Genomic DNA, 24952 nt, shown 5'->3' with positions numbered 1-24952 from the left:
AAACTCACTAATTATATTTAATTTTGCTTTATATGTTTTCTACCTCTAATTTACTCACTAAAAAACGTATTCGATATTATGTGTAGAATTTACACCAAGAGTTTACTGCTCAATGATCCATATTTTCGTCTTCAGGCAGAAAGCTGTAACGGGAAGATTAGGAAATGAAACAGGGTAGAATTTAAGGCACTGTTTCTGTTTGTTTTAATTATTAAACATGATAAATGACTTAGGTGCAGTAACATTTATTGTTAACAACCAAGAAATTACTTTAAAAAACATAATACACCTACTTTTACATTTCAATACTAACTCCGCCATGTAATTTGTAGAGTTAGAATAGTTACTCCAACTTTCACACCACTTAACTCACAGACAGCATTGAAAAATTAATTCGACATTGAATTACAATTTTTCTGAAAACTGCTATTTTCGGGGAATATTCTCTTGGTTTACAATTCCATGCAAATTTTAAACGCTCTATAGACAACCGTTTCCGTAAAAATCTTTGATAGAAAATTGTAAATAAACCTAAATCAGTCCCAGCTTTTTTATTTTATTTACATATTGCCAGTCTTGGTGAATCAAATGTTGAGTACACACATTCGGATACCATATTCTTCTACACTAAATAAATTTTATATTCTCTTCCTTCTGGGTCTTTAGTGTTCGATTCACGGCGTCTGGGGAATTCTGCGTACAAAAGCTCATGTACGCCCGCAGAGCTAGCGTCAGAGGCTTACAACTACTAGGGCCTGGCGCGTTTACCCGTCGAAGCAGCTAGCACCAATCTAAAGGCCGAGACCGAGAGGTAGTTTTGGGCCCATCCGCTAGACTGCAGCTTTCATAATATATTACTAAAATAGCTGCATTGATTGTGGTAAATAATTCATCTTATTATCGGGCAAACAAACCACTGAGAAATTAGTTCACTTTTATTTTGGTAGCCACATACCAGAATACTGCATCTACTAAACATTTCTATAGAAAATGCTTTTTCTTTTATGTTACAAACCAGTATTGATTTTTGTATTCCACAGTGAATGTCATACTGCGCAATTAGTTATCAAGTATACAAATTATCATTATATAGCTAACACTTTGTATTTAAACTTCCCAATCGAGATTTTTTGCTGGTAGTTGCGGGTCCCCCCATCAGACAGTCACGTGCTAAACATACGCATAGCCAGAAATCACTATCAAATCACTTTTTATCACCACAAAACATTTGACAGGGCCCGTATTGATAATTTTTTTTGTAGTGGACATAAAAACGTTTTTGTTATTTCAGTGAATAAGTAGTGTATAGAGTCCCTTATTTATTTTTTGAATAGGACTCTGTAGTAACAATATGTACACCGAATTATTCGACATTCTGTACACTCCTGTGAGCAATCTATACAGCTCGCACTGTTTACTGTCACTGAAAGTTGCACTTATGTATCTACCTCCTTGTTCTGTGACCAGCACGCGGTGTGGTGACGAGCATTCCGGTTAAGGGGCCCGCCTCGTCAGGTGTGTGTGTGTGTGTGCGACGCTCGCTGGTGATTCTAGCACGGCATAGCATCTGAACTGGCGCGCAGTCTTCTCGTAGTCACAGGATAACTGTGAAATTTGAGCTGTAACCGTAACATTATATTGCGGAGAAATTAAGATAAAGGTGTAATGCAAGTCCCTTAAGTGCTTTCAAGTATCTGTACCGGTTGTTTTACGCCTAAAAAAAATTCTCTGAAAACATGCGTTTTAGGCATTTTAACTCTTCTAAAAATGCTCCAACCTCATTTCCATAAAAAAAAAAAACGCCAAACCTTAACAGACTCAACTGAACACCAAAGGTTACACCAGGGACTGCACTTGAAGCCGTTTTCAGTTCGCACCCCGGCGCGGGCCACGCCGACACCGCCAACGCCTTTCGGCGTTCGTCGAGTTCCCCGTTCGCACGTGTCGCTCGGAAGTCGACAACGTCTTGCCGGAGTTTCATCGGCGGGAGCGTATTTTTTTTTGTTCTAAACGAGCGGAATGAACCATCAGACTTCGCGTTACGTTTGCAAAGGACGACGTCGAATGTTCAACGAATATCTCTTCAGGTCATTTGCATCCCAACGCCACAGTTGCACGCATTTCCGAAACGTAGGCCTACTTCCCGCAGGTTTGGAATCCGATGGATTAGTTTGTAGTCGCTCACCGCCATTCGTATGAACATATTCAGCAACGCTTCCAAAGGTACATATTTTTGATTCGGGCAACTTTGAGTTACATGGGATGGTATAATGAAGTAGCAGAATGGTTTAACGATTGGGTTGATAAAGAATGGAGTAACAAACAAAATCCCTTTCGGCACAGCCTACAGGGGTAGGTAGATTTCGAAGTAACTATTTCTTCTGGAATTATTTTGGAAAATTCTAGAAACTCTTGGGACATTTTAAGAACTTAATGTAGCCTACACAACATCTTATATGTTCGCCAATATTAAAAAAATATCGCTTTAAATTTTCTCATATTCCATGCAGCGAAAATATTTTGAGTGTTTTTTTTTTTTACATAATGCATCCAGCATTGTATGTTTTAACTAATTTCATACTATGCCTACTAAGGTAGTTAGTAATTGTTTTTGATCTCCTAACACTATTTTTCATTCCTTGCGCTAATCAGTGTTCGTATAATTTTTTTTGACAAAGGTTTAAGGTGACATTAATATGGTTATTAATAAATTCTGATACTAAAAGAGTTTAATTGTTTTTTTTAAATTTAAACCTGCAGTGAACTGCAATTGTTACGTATTTTCCGTGCTTCGGCTATCTTCAATTTTCTGTCATTTAGCCCCGAGTGTTCCCTCCCCTCCCACTTCCACCCATGTTAAACCAGTCCCCTTGCTGCCCCACTCATCTCCTTTCTTTTTGTGGTGTATTTACCCCCACTCCTTCACCTATAGATCTACTTTCGCGGAGGTATACATTTTATAGTTTGTATAAGGTTATGTCAGTTTTAAATTCCTTCTTGTTCGTCAAAAAATATGTTTGTATAAAAAATTATTTTGCTGTGTGCAAATATTATTATTTTTTAAGGAAACAAGTTTGTGCTACTTTTGAGAGAGGTTTCGTAAGAACAGAATATAAGTTGCGAGCCGGTGAATGTGACCACGTCCAGTCTGTGAAGGAAGGCGCTGATGCTTAGCGGCGTCTGTGCTGTCGACAGAGAGGCGTCCGCTCAAGGGCTTCATGAAGATCTACAAGACGCCGCCGCAGCGGCGCCGCAGGAAAAAGGACGCCCGCGGCCAGAACGGGCTGGAGGAGGCGGAGGCGCCGAGCGTGGCCGAGGCGGGCCGGACCACGCCGAAGGTGAGTGAGTACCCGACGACAACTACTACCGCAGAGCGCGTGTATCTCAGCGCACGTGATAGAAGTTTAACTACTTTGGTAATACAAACCTCTACTCGTAAGTACATCGTAAGGGGAAAAATGGCAGCGAGAGAGAGAGCGAGAGAGAAAGCGAGAGAGAAAGCGAGAGAGAAAGCGAGAGAGAAAGCGAGAGTGAAAGCGAGAGTGAAAGCGAGAGTGAAAGCGAGAGTGAAAGTGAGAGTGAAAGCGAGAGAGAAAGCGAGAGAGAAAGCGAGAGAGAAAGCGAGTGTAAAAGCGAGAAAGAGAGAAAGCGAGAAAGACAATTTCCTAAAAATAACACATCGCTGGGTTTTTTGACCTTAATTTCTGTTCAAGTATTAAAGAATCCGACCATTTTAGTTTTTTATTAGAAATTTGATTAAAATAAAAATAAATTAATAAACAAAAATTAACACAATTATTATACACCACCAAATATCAATAGTTTTTGAAAAAAATAATTATTAACTAACAACAAATATTACTAAAAGTTGAAATACTGCTTAAAGAAAAACTGTGAGTGTTAATGTATCTTCAAACAATTCTTCCACTTGTAACACGCCAAATCTCACAACGAAATATGATATGCATAACAGGTAGCGCTATCTAGGCAGGAAATGCAGGGACTGTCTCAACAGCGTTGCCTAAGCTGCTGGTTGAACAAGGAGGAACGCGAGCGCGCTGGTAGCAAATATAAAATTCAAGACATTTACAGCTGACTGTATTTTCTGAATCCAACGCATCGCACATTCTCTGTCTTATGCTTTGGTTCGTCTATCTCTCTCGGTTCTATTTTTTTGGGGGGGTTAGGGAACGAATAATCGCAACAAAGAGGAGAACAAAAACGAGCCCAGCAACGTATCTAGCATAGTGTTCTCTTTATATCTACTTGGCCGTACCTATTATCTTGTCTTTTTAGCGTCAGGAACGTTTTACAGCATTGTTCCACGAAAACGTTGCATTACAATTCGGCCTTGAAATTTTACTCTCGTCTTCCCCGAAGAAGTTTCACTTCAAAAAAAACCATGCGGTGAGGAGCGGATCTCCGTGTAGTGTTCTGTATTCCTAATGAACACGCTGTCGACGAGACATTACACTCCTGTAAAAAAAACTTTTTTTTTTTTTAAATTTAATAGTGCCGTACTTTAGAATGAATTTCATAATACAACATATGATTGAGTGTGCGGGGAGTGGTGGTTACGATGTGGTTGATAGGTTAGAAAACCTGTCCTCCAACAAAGCGATTCGGGCCCAGATTTCCAGCGAGGTCGAATTAAAATTTTTTGCAGGTGGAAAACGTGACGGACGTTGCCTGTGAATGTTGCACCCCCCCCCCCCCCAAACAAAAAAACATTCCACCACCTAGTGTTTTTTTTTTAAAGGTTTGTCCCTCGGGCAAGGCCAGTCGGCTCCAATGAGTGTCAGCGGAAACTTCATGTCGATATTTTAGACTAAATAAGACTACGACGAATGGTGTATCGGCCCGGTTAAAATAAAAAAAAAAGGGCGGGCATGACATAACCACGGGGTGGACAAAACCGAATGATTCTGCGGTGGTTCGTCAATGCCTTCCACAGAGAGGTGAAGCGACAACACGAGTGAAAAAAAAAAAAATTCTCCGATCTGGCCGGAAATGGAAAAAAAAAAACGGAACATTTGGCTAATCCAAAGCAAAAAGCCCCCAGCCACTGATCCATAAACTCTCGCCTGATATGTACAGGATGTTCCATAACTCAACGTCTATTCCGAGAACAGCTGATATATGTATTAATTACGGTTCTGAATAAAAAAATTGAAAATTAAAATAAAGTTTGTAGTTTGAGCTATAGGTATTTTTTTTTAAGTTTTAATATCCCTACCCTGCACCAAATTACTCGATAATCTGAATAAAAATCTACGCAACCATAGAAAACCTATCTATTGAAAACTATTCTAAATAAAATATAGTACTTATGGGGAAAAATAATTTTTTTTTGCACGATTTATGCGGCAAGATTCTTTAATCGCGTTACATTGACTATCTGTGATGTAAAAAAAATTGTTACAGCCTCAAATGATTTGATGCAGGATGAAGATTTAAAATTTTTTAAAATGAGTGTAGTTAAAAATCTACGAAACCTTTTAGTTTTAGTTTTTTCTTAATTCGGTACCTAAATTTAGTGACCAATTAACTGTTATAAGCTTGAGTCCCAGTAAATCATAAATATGTATGTATATTATTAATTTGTACATAAATATATAAATTAAAGTTTGTTTTTCCCTTATGCGTTCCTAAACCATTTATCTGATTGCAATAAAAATTTGCACACTTATTTTCTTTGATACACGAGGGTCACCATATAGGTGAAATTCAAAAAACTACCACTTAAAACAGAACTTTGGCACTATTGAGGAAATTATGTTGACTTAGCATTCAAAATAAAGGACAATTACTGTTAAATTAATTTATAAAAATGAGGCAAGTAACAGTCTTCATAAAAAAAAAGAAAGAAAAATCATCCCATTCTCCGCCCCTAAAACAGAATTGTTTTACTTTTTGATGAAATTTGCACTCTTTGCGTTAAAGTAAGAGGAATATTACTGTATGTCCGATTTCAAAAAGAAATTCTCACATCCCCCTGTCTACAGGAGATTTAAAAAAAACCAACCCTTATTTATTTTACTAACCATATAGCAGTATTATGGCACTTCTTGGTGAAATTTGGCAAACTTTACGTCGAAGTTAAAAGGAAATTAACTGTCTACTTTTAATTAAATTTTATCCCCATCCAATCATCTCTACGAGATTTCGAATATCTACTCTAATTTACCTTTCCCACTACTTTAAAGTATAGTACTGGTACAACTTGATAACATAGTGCACACTTGAAGTTCAAAGGGGGAGGGAAATTACTATTTACATATGATTTTCTTAAAAAAAGTTTATTGAATACACTATACTAAAAAAAATTACCCCATCTATCTTTCAAATCCCATTAAGGAGAATTTTTCACTCCGTGGTGAAATTTTTCACACTTTTATGTTAAAAATAAAATTAAAATTACTGTTAAACCTACCCTTTTCCTGGCCACAAGAAGTTAAATAACTTCCCACATTCCATCTTATTACCCCTTAAAACATATTTTTGGTTCTCCTTGGTGAAATTTTGAACAGTTTACGTACATAAACAGTGAAATTTATCGTCAACATCCAATCAAAGAAAAGAAAAAAAAGTTCACTGAGAACGTGAGATAACGAAAACAACCCATTTTCCTTTCCAACTCCCAAAGCATTTTGCACACTTGACGTTAAAAATAAAATCACTATCTACATTTAACAAAAAAGTTAAATAAATACATGAAACTTGGGTATACTTCTTCCTCCAACTCTTTCCCTCTCTTTAACACATCACCCATTTTTACACCTTGAATCAGAATTTGGGCAACTCTTGATGGGATTTCGCACACTATACACTATTTCAAAAAGTTCTCCTTCACCCTCTATTCAGCCCGGGCAACGCTAGTTAGATTAGTTTATCCTCACGTACTTTAAGTTATGTTTACAAAAAAAAAATACTTTTAAACCAAATTTTGAATTACCATATGTAGGCATACTGCGGATTTGATAAAAACCGGCATTTTCATTAATTATTTCATCAACCTACGCTACACAATATTTCTCTCAGATCTCAATCCTTTCTTTTACCATGCTCCCTAACAAAATGAGGTGTTCGTACTAAAATAATAAAATAAAACAATAATAAATTTATAATGGAGATTTTTTAAAATATAGTGTATTCAAAAATTAAAAAAAACAAGAATATTCAGGGTACTTTGAATTCTCCTTGCCAAAAGTATCGACGGTTGAAAATTTGCCAGGCAAATCCAACGTCGCAGCGGGATACTAACGCTCCACGTAATGTTCTGTAAATGTTTTCTTAACAGTCTGTACACACCCGTGTCGTCACGAATGTTAGCAGCGAAAAAACGTGCCAATTCTGATGACCAACGACCTGTAACTACGAGGGTGCTATACGTTGGACGACGACACTAGAGCGGTTTTAGTCATACAAGTTTAATTTTTGATCAATATCGACTACGAATTCAACGGTGAGTTTCAAATAAAAACGAATAATATAAATCATGGTAATGATTTCCACCACCTAATCAGAGAAATATTTTAATATTTATCTGCAATACTGGATTAAAATTGTTATTATACGAATACTACATTAAATAATGTTATCATACAAAATACTTCACTTCAAAGATATCAAACGTTCGAGTAATTTAGAGATAATTGAATTAAAATATACACATGACTCCCTAATTCTTAATTCATATATCAGCCACATCAAATAATTTTTCACGAATGCAAATATTTTTGCATTCTGACTGCATTTGTGCTCAAACATATTTAAATTGAAAATAATGAAAGTACAGATATATCATTTTGAAAAAAAAAAAAAGGCTCTTGTTCCAGTTCTACACACTGTTATTTTGTCCTCGCAATCTTTGAATATCGACTTAGAGCTCAGTTCTACGAATTCTCTCCCAACTCCTCTCCAATTGCAAGAATTTTTATGCTCGAGTGAAATCTTCTTTGTCCAACATGCCCTTCACTTCCAGCTAGAGTAGACTGTTGTGATGTAAGGGAGACGGGGTTAGAGAAAAGATGTTTCCCTACGGGCACGGCATTTGATTTATCGCGCGCCCCTGGGGAGATGGCATTTGAAGCGATTTTACAAGAAGCGACCAATGTAAGTCTCTGTACGAAGACGGGTAGCAACTCATAAAAAAACCCGTGATGATAAAAACGCGTGTTTTATTTCTTTCCCCGAGACAAATAAAATGGTTGACAGAAGAAAGGGATTTCACATACGTAGAAAAGCGCTTCTCAACGAAAACAATACAGTTATCTTTACTTGACAGACGCACGCTATGGCTTGTAAAATAGATAAAAAATACATCAACTGGATCCACCACTAGAAAACGTAAAAACCATAGAAACTACTTTTCTTAAATCACGAAACATAAATTTATATAGTATTTTAACAAACATTTTGTAGTAAGGTAAACTTCTCTGAGACAACTTGAGGATTTTCTCAACTTAAATGTTAATTTGGATAGGTACAGAATGGCTGAATTTTTTACAGCAGCAGTTCTAAAAATTGTATTGGTGTTCTCAAGTATATGTTGTCTTAGGACAGTATTTCAAGACGTCCGCGTGAAGGTAGCGAATAAACACTGCATTGTTGGGATACGACCGTAACCTTACTCTCGGGTCTTATTTCAGAACGTGTACAAACCGAATTACAGTAAGAAAACAAAATCGGCAACCGTTTTAATGAACGGTGCCCTACCCGAGGCTAGAAACTGGTTAAAAAAAACATTCTAGTGGAAATTTTTGCAACCATCGATACAATTGTTACGACAAAAAAAAACTATAGATAGCAGCACCATCGCACAAAAATAAAACAGCCTTTCTAACTGTCTCAAGTAATTTTTATGTTGCGATAACTTCTTATTATGGCTATTAAAGTGTATAAAATGTATCCCTTGACATTTCATTTGGTACACCAACACGCTTGAAACGTCCACCGATGATCGCAGAAGTAATTATATAGGTACGATTTAATGGCGTCAGATGCGATTCAGCCACCTGGATGAATTCAACAAAAATTGAGATCTGCGCATGCGCGGAATTTGGGCAAGAGATCGGCAAAGGAAGGATAAGACACCAATATCCGTTCCATAAAAACTGGCCGTGTCCTATCGTGCACTAGGAATACGGTTAGAGTGCAGGTGTACACATAAACCCTTATTTTTGAGTCTTGGAATACCGGCCTAAGTGTTGTCCTAGCTAGTGTGTTAGGTCAAAGGTCACGTGCTCTGTGCTCGGCCATGTCGAGTAAAGTTTCCACCAAGTAAACTTTGCAAATCAAGTTTATTTTAAATGTCCAACGAAAGAAAAATTTATTGGCTTCGTTAATGAAATGATCACACAACGAGAAATTAACACAGTTTTTTTTAATTATGGGTAAATATATAGGATTAATACAGAAGTTATTATTCTAAAAAATGAATTCAGTGCTTAATGCCAAGCTAAACTGTTAATGACAGTGTAAATTAAATTATTAATGACAAGCGTAAACTATTTGTAGCAGCCAGCCATAAACTTAGAAGTTCGATTTAATGATAAACAGTGCCTTTTGGGGGTATTACTATTAATTATTTTGCTTTTAATTTACTTGCACGTCGTGTTCTTTTTGCAGATGATTTTAAATACATTCATAATATAACATTTAATTATTTATGAAAGGTTTTTGTACTAAAAAAAATTCCTATCCAGTAACTTTATGATCTTAAAGGCAACTCAGATATCTATATTTTTGGAGAATTTTCATTGATTTAATGAATGATATAAAAATAAAGAATTCCTAAGACGAAGGCTACATACAAACTGTTAATCAAAAACTGTGCACTACATGATAAAACTATTTCAGTACTTGCCAGGACTGACATAAAAATGTTCCTTAGTTCATAAAATCCATTGAATAATGAACTGTTCAGTAGGAAAAAAAAAAATTTTTATGAACACTTAAATACGGCTATACTATGGATTTATTTCATTATTTGCAAAATCAAAATAACTTAGGAAGACAAATTTAAAAAGTTAAATGACAAGTAAATTGTTATTGACTAAACACTTTTGAAACAAACATAACATCAGTCATTAAAGCACTCCAGTAAACACTGTAAGCAGCAGGATCCAACCAAAGTGTTTTTGTTTTCGTAGAAGTTTCACCGCAACGCGTGCGTTAGGCTACCCGAAGAAGGATGCTGTGAATGCAGGCGAAAACACCAACGTGGGGTGTTCCAGGTGGAGAGAAAGGGGTGAACAAAGTTGCGGCCAGGGCGGGCGAAGGGAAGACAAATGGAGGCGAGGCATCCGCGAGGAAGAAGGGACTACGGCGCGAGCCAGCGGGTTCACGGTGGGAGGGAAGAAAGTAAAACGGAATCACGGGAACGGAAGGATTGCATGTTTTAGGCACGTTACGCAATAACACAGAAACGGGAGACGAATCTCACGGAATAAAGTTTCCACAACGGCACGCAGATGTAGACGGCCCCGTACGGATTAGCTCTTCCTTTTTACGTTGCTCCGTTGCGACCAACAGAAGCCGAGCCATGTTCGTTCGTGTACTAAATATGGTAAAAATTGGTTTCAAACCCAAGAATATCTGGTGTTCTGCCCGTACTGTGGTTTAGAAGCATTTTTTTTTTCAATAAAAATAATATTTCGTTATCTTAAGATGAATGTAATTTCGTTGGTTGCCATTTGTTACGTTTGCCGTATGTACGTTGTGGAAGCTTGAGACGCGATGGTGCAAATGTTCCGTGCCACTGCAGAGCCGGCTTTATTCCAGGGAAGAGACCTTGCAGCGACTCTGCAACCATCGCTCCTCCTCCTCCACTCTCACTTCTTCCAGCCCCGGGACCGACCACGGAGTCCCTCTTGGACGCGCGTTCTCGACGCTCCTGCAGTTAGCGACTGCGGTCAGGCCGGGCGCGAACCCCCCCTCCCCGCTGATGCCCGCGGGCGGAGCCCACAAACCGTCCCGATTCGTCGTTCGCGCCACTTTGCCGCCTAACCGCCTGCGAGGAGCGCTGCGATCGCACCTTGGATAGAGAGAGATAGAGAGAGATAGACAGAGAGAGAGATAGAGAGAAATAGAGAGAGACCGAGAGAGATAGAGAGAGATAGAGAGAGATAGAGAGAGATAGAGAGAGATAGAGAAATAGAGAGAAATAGAGAGAAATAGAGAGAGACCGAGAGAGAGACCGAGAGAGAGACCGAGAGAGAGACCGAGACAGAGAGACCGAGACAGAGAGACGGAGAGACAGAAACAGAGAGACGGAGATACAGAGACAGAGAGACGGAGATACAGAGAGAGAGAGACGGAGATACAGAGAGAGACGGAGATACAGAGAGAGAGAGACGGAGATACAGACGGAGATAGAGACGGAGATAGAGACGGAGATAGAGACGGAGATAGAGACGGAGATAGAGACGGAGATAGAGACAGAGATACGGAGATAGAGAGACGGAGACAGAGAGACGGAGACAGAGAGACGGAGACAGAGAGACGGAGACAGAGAGACGGAGACAGAGAGACGGAGACAGAGAGACGGAGACAGAGATAGAGACGGAGACAGAGATAGAGACGGAGATACAGAGAGAGAGAGACGGAGATACAGACAGAGATAGAGACGGAGATAGAGACGGAGATAGAGACGGAGATAGAGACGGAGATAGAGACAGAGATACGGAGATAGAGAGACGGAGACAGAGAGACGGAGACAGAGAGACGGAGACAGAGAGACGGAGACAGAGAGACGGAGACAGAGAGACGGAGACAGAGATAGAGACGGAGACAGAGATAGAGACGGAGACAGAGATAGAGACGGAGACAGAGATAGAGACGGAGACAGAGATAGAGACGGAGATAGAGACGGAGATAGAGTAGAGACAGAGACCGAGAGAGAGACAAAGAGACAGAGAAAGACAGAGAGAGAGAGGGTGGAGGTGTATAGGCCCTTACATCCCCGTCGGCCTTATAAATCTCCGGGGAGCCTACAACAAGACAGCACACACGTGCGAGGTGAGTCTTACGCCCCAACACGAACTGAAACGACACGGCTGAATTCCGCTGCTTTCCGTTCTTACTGGAGTGCGTCACGTACAACATACTAATTTTTTTTCGTAGTTATACATACATCTTTATGCGCTTTATGGAAAAAAAATGACAGTAAAAATTTACAGGATGAAAAAAAAAGCTAAATTCAAATAAAAATTATATATGTGCTTGTAAATCTTATACTTTAGTGATTGATATTAAATATTGGTCTATGAATTAAAACAATTTACGTATTGAGAATATTAGTGAAATAAATAGTGTTATATAAATGCACGTAAGGTTATATTCTGGTATGTATAATTTATTTGAGTCATAATATTCAACTTATTACAATATTTTTTTTAATAATGACTTACACTCAATGAATTAGAATAAACATTTAGCATATTTAATGATTTTTATTATTAATTAAAAATTACCTTCATTATTTTACTAAATAAATTTTTTTTATTTTATTTCCTTATTTGTATTAATATTTGATACTGTGTATTCGTTTAAGGTTTTTAATTTTATTGCATTTATACTTAACCAAATGTATTTATAATATAACTCCAGTCCTTTTATTAATATTATTTATATTTATTTGCATGCAAAATTAAATATAGTTTTTTATTACGCGAAGTAAGTATAACTTCTAACGCACGTACGTAAGCACACGCACCCATTTTTTCTCATGTTTTTGTCAGCCGTCTGCGAGAGAAGCCATTTCCCTAATTGTCTGAGGCTGGGGCCATTTAGGCAGCGTTTTCTTCCTCGCTGGATGGCTATGATTGGTATGCTGAAGTTTTAACTCACGGCCAGTCTGGAAATCTTTTCGCGAAAAATACATGAGTCTAGTCATTACTCTATTATGTAGAACTATTTCTGTAGATTTCAACAGATACCTATTTTGTATTAATTATTCCGTCACAATACCGAATACCGAGGCTTAGCAGGTAGAACCAGTACCACAACGTCTAGTTTTAAAGTTAAATAATTAGTTTCTAAGCGGTTTATAATTTTTTAAAGGACACTATGTAGCAAAGATGCTTTATTGCAAATACTTAATGTGTGGGCATTGACTAAAAAAAAATGTGTTTGAAAAAAATGTTGGAAGTTAAAATAAAGTTCATGGGAGTATTCATCTGAGTATTTGTCCGTGGCTGCTCAGTTATTAAAATAACAATTTCGGTTTAAGTTACATTGTAAAAAAAGATCATGTATTTAATACATGAAGTGGCTTGATTTCTGGTTCGTAACCAAGTCGAAGGCGAATATTTCACCGACATTTCGGTTGACCTGGCAGTCGCCATCATCAGGGTAGCAAATAGCTACTGAGGATCTTGGAAATTCTCCTGCCTTTAAACACTCACCTCTGTGGGGAGTGTTTCCTGATTGGCTGCAACTGTGGGCCTTATCAGAGGCTTCCTTTCTTCTAGTTAGCTGTTGGTTTGGTCATTTGGAGCTAGGCCTCTCCGATTTGTTTCGGCAGCTGGCCAGTCAGAGCCGATCTGTCTTTTGTTGGATAACGAGCTTGGTTTTAAGTGGTTCCCATATTTCTCTTTATTTGTGTACAAGTTTTAACTTCGTTTTAAACATTGCTACTGCTTCCGGAATGTATATTTTTTGGTTTCGCGGGGTATTGACTCTGGTGTTAAATTACCCGAATTCAGTGCTGTGGCTATAATTCCACAGAGGTAGGAATAATTCCAAGAACCTCAGTAGGTAAATGTGCTACCCTGGCGATGGCGACTGGGAGGTCGGCCAACGACATTTATTGATTTCATTACTTGGTTTGCTTGGAAAAGTTGCTGCATTTATTGTTAGTATTGCTGTGTTGTGTTTGTGAGTTTGTGTTGTTGGGACCGGGAGAGGTTCTCAAAAACCAAAACATCGTAATACGAAAAAATTGGGAAACCCTGGCCAAACAGCATTGGCGAAGCGCGAAGACACTTTTAAATTGCATTTGCTTCCAAGCTGTTTCACACTCCACACCGCTAGATGCAACTGGTGTTGCGTGTTTAAAAACGTAGGTACACTCCACGCCACCAGGTTCGCTGCAATCACTTGCCTCACGGTACTTCTTAACCAGTTCCCCGTATTGTCACCGTGACGGTGTTTGGTAAACCACCCGCCTCCTTCCCCACACGTGTGCCTTAAGACGGACCTCGGCAGACGGACCTCGGCAGTCGAACCGACAGGGTCGTTACCACAACGCCGAATGTCAAAATTGACCACAACGCCTACAGCTATAAAACTGCTGTGTACCACAACGCCGAAATAACAACTGAATGAATTTGTGTGCGTTTCTTAAATGTACCTTAACGCCGAAATACCACAACAAAACCTAACCTTACCTTACCTTACCTAACCTAACCTAACCTAACCTAACCTAACCTAACCTAACCTAACCTAACCTAACCTAGCGTAATATAACCTAACCTAGCCTATCCTAGCCTAGCCTATCCTAGCCTAACCTAACCTTGTCTAACCTAACCTAGTCTAACCTAACCTAGTCTAACCTAACCTAGTCTAACCTAACCTAGTCTAACCTAACCTAGTCTAACCTAACCTAGTCTAACCTAACCTAGTCTAACCTAACCTAGTCTAACCTAACCTAGTCTAACCTAACCTAGTCTAACTTAACCTAGTCTAACCTAACCTAGTCTAACCTAACCTAGTCTATCCTAACCTAGTACATCCTAACCTAGTCTATCCTAACCTAGTCTAACCTAACCTTTGTGGCAGTCCTGGTAGTTTATTCTAAGTTTCTCGAAAAGAGTTCCCGATCGTGATGCCACGATTATCAGAAGCTTTCTACAAAATGGTATTCTAAGTTACTTTCATCAACTCGGAACCATTCGATTCTCGTAAGCTTACGATCGGTATGTTTCGAGTATACAATTGCTGTCGAAAAACCTTTGCCGATCGGGAATTAGCAGCCAGTTGAAATCATGGCGGATGCACGATTTATGTTTACACAAATAGTTAAACATTGTCGAAAATAGTACATTTTTGGGCGTGATCTATTTTTACGATATTTTACGTAGGTGTCAATTGTGTTTAATATTTTGTAAAAGGAAATGTTTTCCCGGTAGCATTGAATATTTATGATTTTGGGGTTTTATTCAAGTAGTTAACCTAATAGTTACGAGAGGGCAGTAGGGCTTGCGGGAGTGCGAGGCAGTAGCTCGCAGCGGCCGGTAGGACTACTACAACACTTTATCGGAATTAAGTTTCGCGTTCATTAGCGTTTCCCCAGTGGTAACAGTAATTACTGAAGATATTTGTACATTTATTATGTATAAAATATTGCTCCATAATACATGTACAAATATCTTCAGTAATTACTGTTACCACTCAGAAAAAGGTAACGGACGCGAAACTTAATTCCGATAAAGTGTTGTAGTAGTCCTACCGGCCGCTGCGCGCTACTGCCTCGCATTTCCGCAAGCACTACCATCTCGTGACTGTTAGGCCAACTACTTGAATAGAGCCCCATCATCACGAAAGTTTTTGCTGAATATGGAAGCGACTTCTATCCATATACATATCACAATGCCGTTTTATAGAATGATTTGATATGACGCTTATAAGTAAAATAAATGTATTCCTTTTTTTTTTTTTTTTTTTTAGTTTTGCCTTCTTTCGGATGAATCCTTACCATGGTTACCGCTTTAAGTTACAATCAAAGAAACTGAAAAAAATTACATAATGTAAGTATGTAGTGCTCCAGATACATAATAACTAAGTGGGAATGTAAAGACGTTCTTTCTATAGTAACAATATTATAACAAAGATTTTATGCAAGTAAATTGAAAAATAACCCAACTTTCAAATTACATATTCATAAATTATTCGCCTGTTTTAGATATCAAAAGTTTAAACAATAAATCAGCGTGTATATTTTGTTGCAGTCGTAAAATTGGATGAAAATTTTCTCCGCAAGAATTCGGGGTGCTCCTCCATAAAATAAAGCAACATTTTAATTTGCCTCACTCACATGAGATCGCCGAGCAGCCATTATTATTTCAATAATACAATGACCGACCACGTGCAAACAACTCTAAACATTTCCCACCAAATATCCCGTAAAAATAATTTAAGAAATAAACATGTTTTCGCTTGCACGAGCACTTTTAAAATTACTTAAGATTTTTATAAATACTTTTATCAACATTGAAACATATGGAAAGTATATTGTCTTATAAACTCAGTGTTTTATATTTATAAATTTGTTAGAAATATGAAGTGTTTTTTGTTGTTATGTTGCTGTTTTCAAATCTCATCTTCGCTGCCAGAAAAATTGTAGAGGGGGAAATCGTAACCCGAACTTTGCCGATATAGTTAGGCCTCGTAACGATACCGCACTTAGAATAGCAATTTCAGTACCTTTCGATTACGATCGTTCGGAACCGTTTCTTGCCGATCGGCCAAAGAGCTATATGTCGGAATCGATATCGAAATGTTCCGATAGAAAACGCTGGAAACTTAGAATAAACCCCCCGGCAATGACCTTTTCGGCGTTAGTGTATTTCGGCGTTGTGGTACACAGCAGTTTCCTAGCTGTCTGCGTTGTGGTCAATTTGGCATTTCGGCGTTGTGGTATTTCGGCGTTGTGGTGCGTCTCCGAACCGACGCCGTGCTCTGGAATTGCCGCAGGTGACGACGGCGCCGACGGCGAAGCGCGTCAGCAAGGGCGTCACGGCGTCCAGCCCCACGAGCGCGCTGCCGGCGTCCACCGCGTGCGTGCTGCAGGCGCGCCCGGGCGCCGAGGTCGTGACCACGTCTCGACGCATCCAGGAGAGCTGCATCTGAGTGGGGGAGGGGGTGTCCATCCCCCCCGCACCGCAGCTCTCACCCCCACACGACCCCTCGTTTGTACTGTGCATGGACCGCCTCCCCAGCCATCCTGCCGGCGCTCGTGTGGCGCTCTCGGTCGCAGGGGCGGAGCAAGGGATGAAAAAATTAATTGAAAACTAATAAAATTTAACATAAATTGTGTGCATAGTGATTTTTTATTCAACCCAAACACACATAACCTACCCAAAATAGTTCCACAGTCCTCACCATATTTTTTACAGAAATTCCTAGATTAAGTTTTGATTCCTGTTAGCATTAAAAAAAATTATACATGGATGAATTTCATATGACCTCCATAGATAAAAAAAAACACATAACGACTGAAAATATTCGCGATTCGCTCCGCATGCTTTGGGACAAACGACGCCTGCTCATTGGTTGCGAACTTGTAAGGCGTCTCAACAAGGTAACTTCGTGATTAGATACTTCTTTGATTGAAGGTCTATAATTGCCCAGTATAATTGGAAATGAACAGCAAATCAATATGTGATGAAGCACCAAGGTATAACTTTTTTTTAATTTTAGCATATCACGAAACGAATGCGCGAATTTTTCCAATATATTATCTGTCGGTAAAACAAATAGACATATTTCAGTTATTATACATGATTATTTGGGGAATCCTCATTGAGTTTTAAATAAAAAATCTTAAGTGACTATCATTTGAGTTAAAAAGACATCGAGGCAAACTCGTGTGATGGCACCTACACTAGGTAACACTCCAGCCTTTAAATCACTGTACCGATGACCAACCTCAGGACGCGTGGAATGTGATAAAGGGTCCTGCGTGTATCTGAAGAATAGTGACCTTGCCCGATGGACGAACAGAGAGAGAAGCCGTTATCAAGAATATATAACGAGGTGTGGACGACATGAGCTCAGAGCTGCGAAGAAACAGCTGTTGTGGGCCAAAACACTATTAGTATTCTGAGGAATACACCCATTTTCCACGTGCAGGTTACCATGTGCTTCGTCTAGGTACACGAGTTAATCTTGTGCTTTTCGGTTAGTCACCGAAGCTTTAACTAACACCCAACTTTAAATTCAGTATAAATAAGTGATTTTTCCATAGTTTAATTCGTGAAGGGTTATGTACGTCTTATGACTGGATGTCTGAAATCTTTGCCTCTGTAAAAATTAACACTTCTTTCCCACCTTGTGAGCAAAACATACTTGGTCATAATGAAGTTCAATGCTGATTCCTTGCTGCTCTGTTGTCAGCATATTTGTTCTAACACCTTTCGCCTCATGATATATATATATTTTTTTCTAACCATCGTCCTGGCGAATTACTTCCAAGCCATAAAATAAACTTCAAACATCAGCCTTCGTACAGCTTGCTAGAACATATTGCTAAACGAAGCGACTTGGGAACAGATATGACATCGGGCTATATTTGCCCCGCTGTGATTAACAGAACTGGACCCCAGTTGTGCGCCATCTAGTCGAAACTGGGTTAACACCAGTCATTTTAACAGACCAGCACCTTTTCTTATTTTATTTATTTGAAGAAACTGAGTACCGGCTTCAACTGTCAGGCGCTGGGGACATCCTTCATTGACGTCAAAAGTGCCCCTCCTCCTCCCCCCACCAAAATTTTGCTGAACAAATCTCCAGCCAGCACCAACCATTGTACTGGCCCGTAACAGCAACTACAGGCAGGCTGTACCTTCCCAGATCCTCCAATCCCAGACTCATACAGAACCAATGAGGATGAAACAGTCACCTACTAATTTTTATTTTTCAAAAATAATTATAAAAAAATGTGTTCATGGAGTCCACATGCGACAGAAGTGAAACTTCATACTTAAAACTTATAGATAGAGAAATTATACCCATTTTACAATGAACAAGATGTAATATTTATTCCTACGTTGCCTTTGATAATATATCTCATCTGCTGTCTTTTTATTATTCTTAGGCATTATGTTAAATCATGAAACCCAAGCTGAATGAAATCAAAACAATAACAAAAATAACACTCAAATTGAACTTAAATAAAACTTATATTCTATTTCACAAGTTTATACGTTCTTTTGACATTCAAAATCACAGTGTTCACATACCAAACATAAATTACTCTTATAAAGTTTTTTTTTTTTTTTTTTTTTTTTTTTTTTTTTTACATTTTCAATCACACTACTAACATGAAAATGAATTATACTTACAACGTTAATTGCAAAAATAAGTAACTTTTATATACAAGTAAATAAATTGTCGATACTTTAAATTAAATTAAAAGAAATAAGGTAGCATCAATAGTTAGTCGTTACAAAAACTGAGAAGATAAAAAAAAACAGCGTTACGAGAATTCCACAGCATCACTGCTGCGTCATCTCTACCTCTCCCCTGCCGTCTCCTCTTCCGGCCGTTACAACTAGCATACAGCAAGCTACGCTACGTACCTATCCCCCCCTTTTTTTTTGCCAACTTCCCATTCGACCGCTAGCACATGCGTTAGAGTGGCGTCGCCTCTGACGCACTCTCCTCCTCTACCGGTTTTCCCACCACGTACCTAACTATTCCCCTCGTGGGATCGGAATTTTCGTAAAACTCGAAAATTGTAGTCCCCTCAGCAAAGAATTTCACTTCAAAAACTATCTTTCTGTAGTAAGTACGCTCAATGGTGTCTAGAGACGGTTTGATGTCTCAATAGACGGGACTCCTCTAAGGGAAATTGCTCCAGAAAAAACTTAAACTTAAGAAATACCTACTATTCGTCGTTATTATAAAATATGTTTAAAACCCACTGTAAATTCTTTTATTACCAAAAGCAACATTCTATTTCTACGTAATATTCCGAAATCGACTACAATAGTGAACTTAAAAACAAGAAGAGCGTTCGTCATCCCAGTGGACTTACAAAATAATTATGTTTGGATACCACTGATTTGAGTAAGTCTGGGCCCATAAAATTAAACTGAATCAGAGAAACTTTAAACAGTGTTAAGCGTTCTAAAATTAATGAAAATACTTGGCTCAATGAGACTTTTCTTAGGTTTTATGCCCACCGTTAACAGTCAGGAACCGTTAACTAACTCAGCTGGCTCATTTATTCAGTATTATGACAAAACTCTGTACCGTAACTGATAACATAAATTGTAAACAATTTTCTGAGCTAGCCAATAAGTTTTATGAACTAATGATATTTAAGTGTATACGTTGTGTAAAACCAACAGTGTACAAATTGCACTGATTTTTCGTGCTATCTGTTTCAATAGTGAAAAGCATATTTTATAGTGCTTATTTATTTATAGTGGGTCATAATCCAACTGAATTTATTAACCTACACTTGCTAGTCGTTACTGAGATAATAGATATTCTCTACATAGTCGCACACTAGTTCATGTGTACACAAGCTGTCAAGTAGTAAATAATTTATATTTCAGATTGGCAGTTCAAGAGAGGCCCATCGTATTTAATCATATATATACATATGCACAGAATACTTTTTAAGAAAATTGAATGGCATTCGATGAACGGAAATGTGACCACAAAGATGGTGGTCAATGTTTAGCAACATAAACCCGTATATAGTCACTTTCGTAAACATTAGAGGACATACCAAACGTATTGGTTTACCAAATGAAACTTTATGGTAGCGAAATTACCCTGGATTGTTAAAAATAAAATAGTCATAATAAAAAGTAATCTAGTTTTAAAATATTTAATAAAACCGGCATTACAATAATTATAACACATGTTCTCCTTCTAAACTTCGAAGAGATTTACTAGCACAGTGGTAAATCGCGCACTTGGTTTCCTCTAGGGGCGTGGTTCAAATCTCGTTTCTGGATTTTTTTTTACTGTTTTAAATAATATAATATTATGTAACAATAATTTTGAATCAGCTCTGTAAGGTTAAATTTTCTTTGTAATAAGTACTTAGTGACTGACTTCAGTCTAAGCAAATACAAATATATAAACATATAGGCCTACTGTGTATTATAATGTGTGTTCTAAAATATTTTATGTTAATATTTTATGATAGGACATAGAAGTATATAACCAGCAACGTGTGCGGAAACTTTAAAGTATGACCTGTTTAGTGAATTTTAACAAGATGTGCAGTATTTTAATTTTAGGCTAAAAAGTTGTCACGTTAAAGTTAAATGGAATACGATTTTAATTAAATCAAATATGTCAGTAGAAATTCTGTCAGTAGAAATTTCTTCGTAATTATGAAAATAAATATGTCATAAATACATTTTCAACCACGACTAAATAATCTTTTCTTTTGAATGATAAAAACATAACGATTGCCAGTGTAAACATTACGCCATAATTTTGATAGCTGTAATAATTTTCACTCGCTCTTTAAAATTGGGATAGTGAATGATTCAAAACGGACCTTCATGCCCAATATATGATATAGTTAACCATCTAAATAACCAGATATTCAATTGGAACCATAACTGGTATTGGATTTATTTCGCTCGTACCTAGCTGCCATCTGGGTTTAATATTGGTAAAGAACGTTTACTATTCTAGCGGTGTGTGAGTGAGAGAGTGTGAGAGAGTGAGAGAGAGAGTGAAAGAGAGTGAGAGAGAGTGAAAGAGAGTGAGAGAGAGAGTGAAAGAGAGTGAGAGAGAGAATGAAAGAGAGTGAGAGAGAGTGAAAGAGAGTGAGAGAGAGTGAAAGAGAGTGAGAGAGTGAAAGAGAGTGAAAGAGTGAGAGAGAGTGAAAGAGAGTGAGAGAGAGTGAAAGAGAGTGAAAGAGAGTGAGAGAGAGTGAAAGAGAGTGAGAGAGAGTGAAAGAGAGTGAGAGAGTGAAAGAGAGTGAGAGAGAGTGAGAGAGAGTGAAAGAGTGAGAGAGAGTGAAAGAGAGTGAGAGAGAGTGAGAGAGAGTGAAAGAGAGTGAAAGAGAGTGGTAGAGAGTGAAAGAGAGTGGTAGAGAGTGAAAGAGAGTGGGAGAGAGTGAAATAGAGTGGGAGAGAGTGAAAGAGAGTGGGAGAGAGTGAAAGAGAGTGGGAGAGAGTGAAAGAGAGAGAGTGAGTGAGAGAGAGTGAGAGAGAGTGAGTGAGAGAGAGTGAGTGAGAGTAAGTGAGAGAGAGAGAGTGAGAGAGTGTAAGAGAGTGTGAGAGAATGAGGGAGAATGAGAAAGAGTGTGAGAGAGATTTTCAAATAAAAAAAATTTCTTGACGTGAATCTCTCTCACACACGCACACGCAAACTCACATACTCTCACACACACTTTCTCACACACTCACACACTCTCACATACACTCTCTCACACATACTCTCTCACACATACTCTCTCACACATACTCTCTCACACATACTCTCTCACACATACTCTCTCTGGCGAGTACTGAAAAACTAGCTCAATATTTAATTTTTTTTTCTTGTAATGAAAGTGACTGTTTTTAACGACAGAGATTCTTATTCATACTTACTATCATCAGGCGTTATCACGCATCATCTCCGCAATGTTTTGAGTGAAATAATCAGGCGATTATAGCCTTATCCTGGCGATTCCTAACTCCATATTGTCACCACACAACGGCAGTTCGGACTGAGGGTTCCCGAGCCAACGGTCCGATTTGACAGAACGGAAGCCTAAGATGTCCATCAAGTTCTGTCCCTGCCCGAACACGCCCGAATATTCACCTTCGGCCAACCTCGGGATTTGTTTTATTTTTGCGCAGGAAAAATGAATTCAAATATTAAAAGTGGTCGGTTCGGTTAGCTACATTATAACACTTTAAAACACTATGGACGGTTAGTTAGGTTAGTATAGCTACGTTAAAATAAACAGAGAAATATAAATATATATATATATAAATAAACCCGAGGTTGGCCGAAGGTGAATGTTCGGGCGTGTTCGGGCAGGGACAGAACTTGATGTACATCTTAGGCTTCCCTTGACAGAAAGCCACCAGTTCGCCAGTCCATCTGTCCCGGCGAGTGTTGCCAGCCATAGCATCCACAATTCGGGTACACTCACCTCTACATTCGGGTACTTTCTGTTACGAGAAGTACTCATTCCGGGTGTCATTCAGGTGCATACACACAAAAAAAAAAAGAATGAAAAATAAATATTGCCATGTTCTTTACTACAAAAAATCACATACACTCTCATAACAGTGTGACAACATATTTATAGTTTAAATGTAATATTGTCTCTACTGCTAAGGCCCATGTGTGAGATTTTAAAATTCATCCTTGAAGGGTTAAAAAAAAAAAAAATATGAGGGGTGGGGGGTAAGTAGGTAAACTTTGAATTCTACAATTCCAACCACACGTCAAAAATTAGTATTTCAGGTTAAGGGTTGTTGTAAAATTGTTGTAAATATTACCTGTAATATACGTGTGCCGCGACTCAAATTTCTGTTGTGCTTTAAAGGTGTATCACAGACTATTTCCAATGAGAGATATCCCTGATTCTGTTGCCGCCTCCCTACTGTATGCTTGATACTAGCTGCAACATGATCCTGTGGTTCTCCAACGAGCGTGCTGTTATCAAAAAACAGTGATGTTAAATATCAGTGCGTTACGGGCAGGAACACACACACACACACACACACACACACACACACACACACACACAATCACACTCAAGAAACAAACACACTAAAAACAAACACACCAAAAACAAAAAAAAACAAACACACACACACCAAAAAACAAATACCACCAAAAAAAACACACACACACACACACACACAAAACCAAACACACGCTGCAGTCCAGACCGTTCATTTCGGACTGATCGTGTGTTGGCAGTTAGTGTTTCGCGCGGCTTGGAACAGGACGGTATATGGCGCCGGGAACTGCTATGCCTTGCGTTCTGCTCTTGCCTCTGTTGTGAACTTGAGCGTTCTGCGAGAGTGCGGTTCTTGTTACCATTAGCCAGCCATACAAGTCGTTAACATAAAAAAAACCTTCAGTAAATAAATTTAATTTCAACCTAATTGTTATACTTACTTAAATTATTAATATAGCACGATTCATTACTGACACACAATTTTACTGCAACTTACTTGTTTAGCCTACCTTTGTTACGTAAGTTATGTGTACATGCGCTCATGTAACTACCATTTTTCGTTATAAAATAAAGTGAAAATAAGTTGAAGACCATTTAAATAATTTAACAATTTTATTATATATAAGGCAAAATTATTATTTTTTTTTTCTCAAAATTTACTGAAAAGTGATCATGTTACTTACGGGGGCTAGTATATAAAGTATGTTCTTTAGGTGAATTGAGACATGGTTTAAGTATGCTCTACAATGATTTAATGTATTATATTTGTTTTAATATTTTCAAGATGATTCACATACATGATACGAGCGCAGATTTATTTCAGTATGTTGTCAACACTCGTAAGACGTGCATACATAAACATTATTTATTTTTATATTAAATACAATTGTCCGGAACGCATACGATTGATGAATATTTTTAAGACGTGTTTTGTAACACATGACTGGAAAGGAAAAAAAAGCTGAGTTGACGCATTGCAATTATGTAGCGAATTAACATGCATAAATAAATATTAACTAAGAAATAATTTTTTTTTTTATAAAACGATGGAAAATATAAGTCACAACAATCATTGCATAGTTTGCTTGTCTTGAACGTGTCAATTCTCGGTTGCAAACGTCACGTTGGTTTGTTTTTGTTCTTTCCTTCAGAGATATATAAATATAAGAAAAATGGTGTATTTAAATATTTATTTATTTACGGCTAATTTCAGTTGTCGGCTATTTTAGAGTTGGTACTAAACGAAACAAAAAAAAAAGACAATTATACATACATAATTAAATATTAGGTTAACAAAGTATTATTGTATATAGCTGTGAAACGTATTTACTTGATATTTAAGAAATAGCATATTAGCATAAAGCTATTTAAAGATAATTTAACTTTAAAATGTACCGAACGAATGTTTGGAACCGTGTAACGCTGAACTCTCATTGGAGGAGTTGGGCACGAATGCCGATACATCCATGAACATTTTAGTTTTCCACGCGTTCCTGAAATGCTAGAGTGTGGTTCCCTATAATATTCACTGTCCGATACCTATACAGAGATACAGCCATGTGATTT

At 38.0% G+C, this 24952-nt stretch overlaps 1 protein-coding gene across 2 annotated transcripts in view; it reads left to right on the top strand.

Annotated features, from left to right (window-relative positions):
• LOC134535946 (nephrin-like) overlaps positions 1-17040 on the top strand; it is a 325160-nt gene extending 308120 nt beyond the window's left edge. For both annotated transcript variants that reach the window (XM_063375364.1, XM_063375362.1), the window contains exons 13-14: positions 3196-3338; positions 16699-17040. In XM_063375364.1, coding sequence (XP_063231434.1) covers positions 3196-3338; positions 16699-16854 — 299 coding nt within the window. In that variant the 3' untranslated portion in view covers positions 16855-17040. The remainder of the gene's footprint in view (positions 1-3195; positions 3339-16698) is intronic.
• The last annotated feature ends 7912 nt before the right edge of the window (positions 17041-24952 follow it).

This window comes from Bacillus rossius, chromosome 10 (genome assembly GCF_032445375.1).
Source record: "Bacillus rossius redtenbacheri isolate Brsri chromosome 10, Brsri_v3, whole genome shotgun sequence".
Classification (NCBI taxonomy): domain Eukaryota; kingdom Metazoa; phylum Arthropoda; class Insecta; order Phasmatodea; family Bacillidae; genus Bacillus; species Bacillus rossius.
The sequence above is the reverse complement of the archived record's forward strand: the minus strand, read 5'-3'. Positions and strand labels throughout refer to the sequence as shown.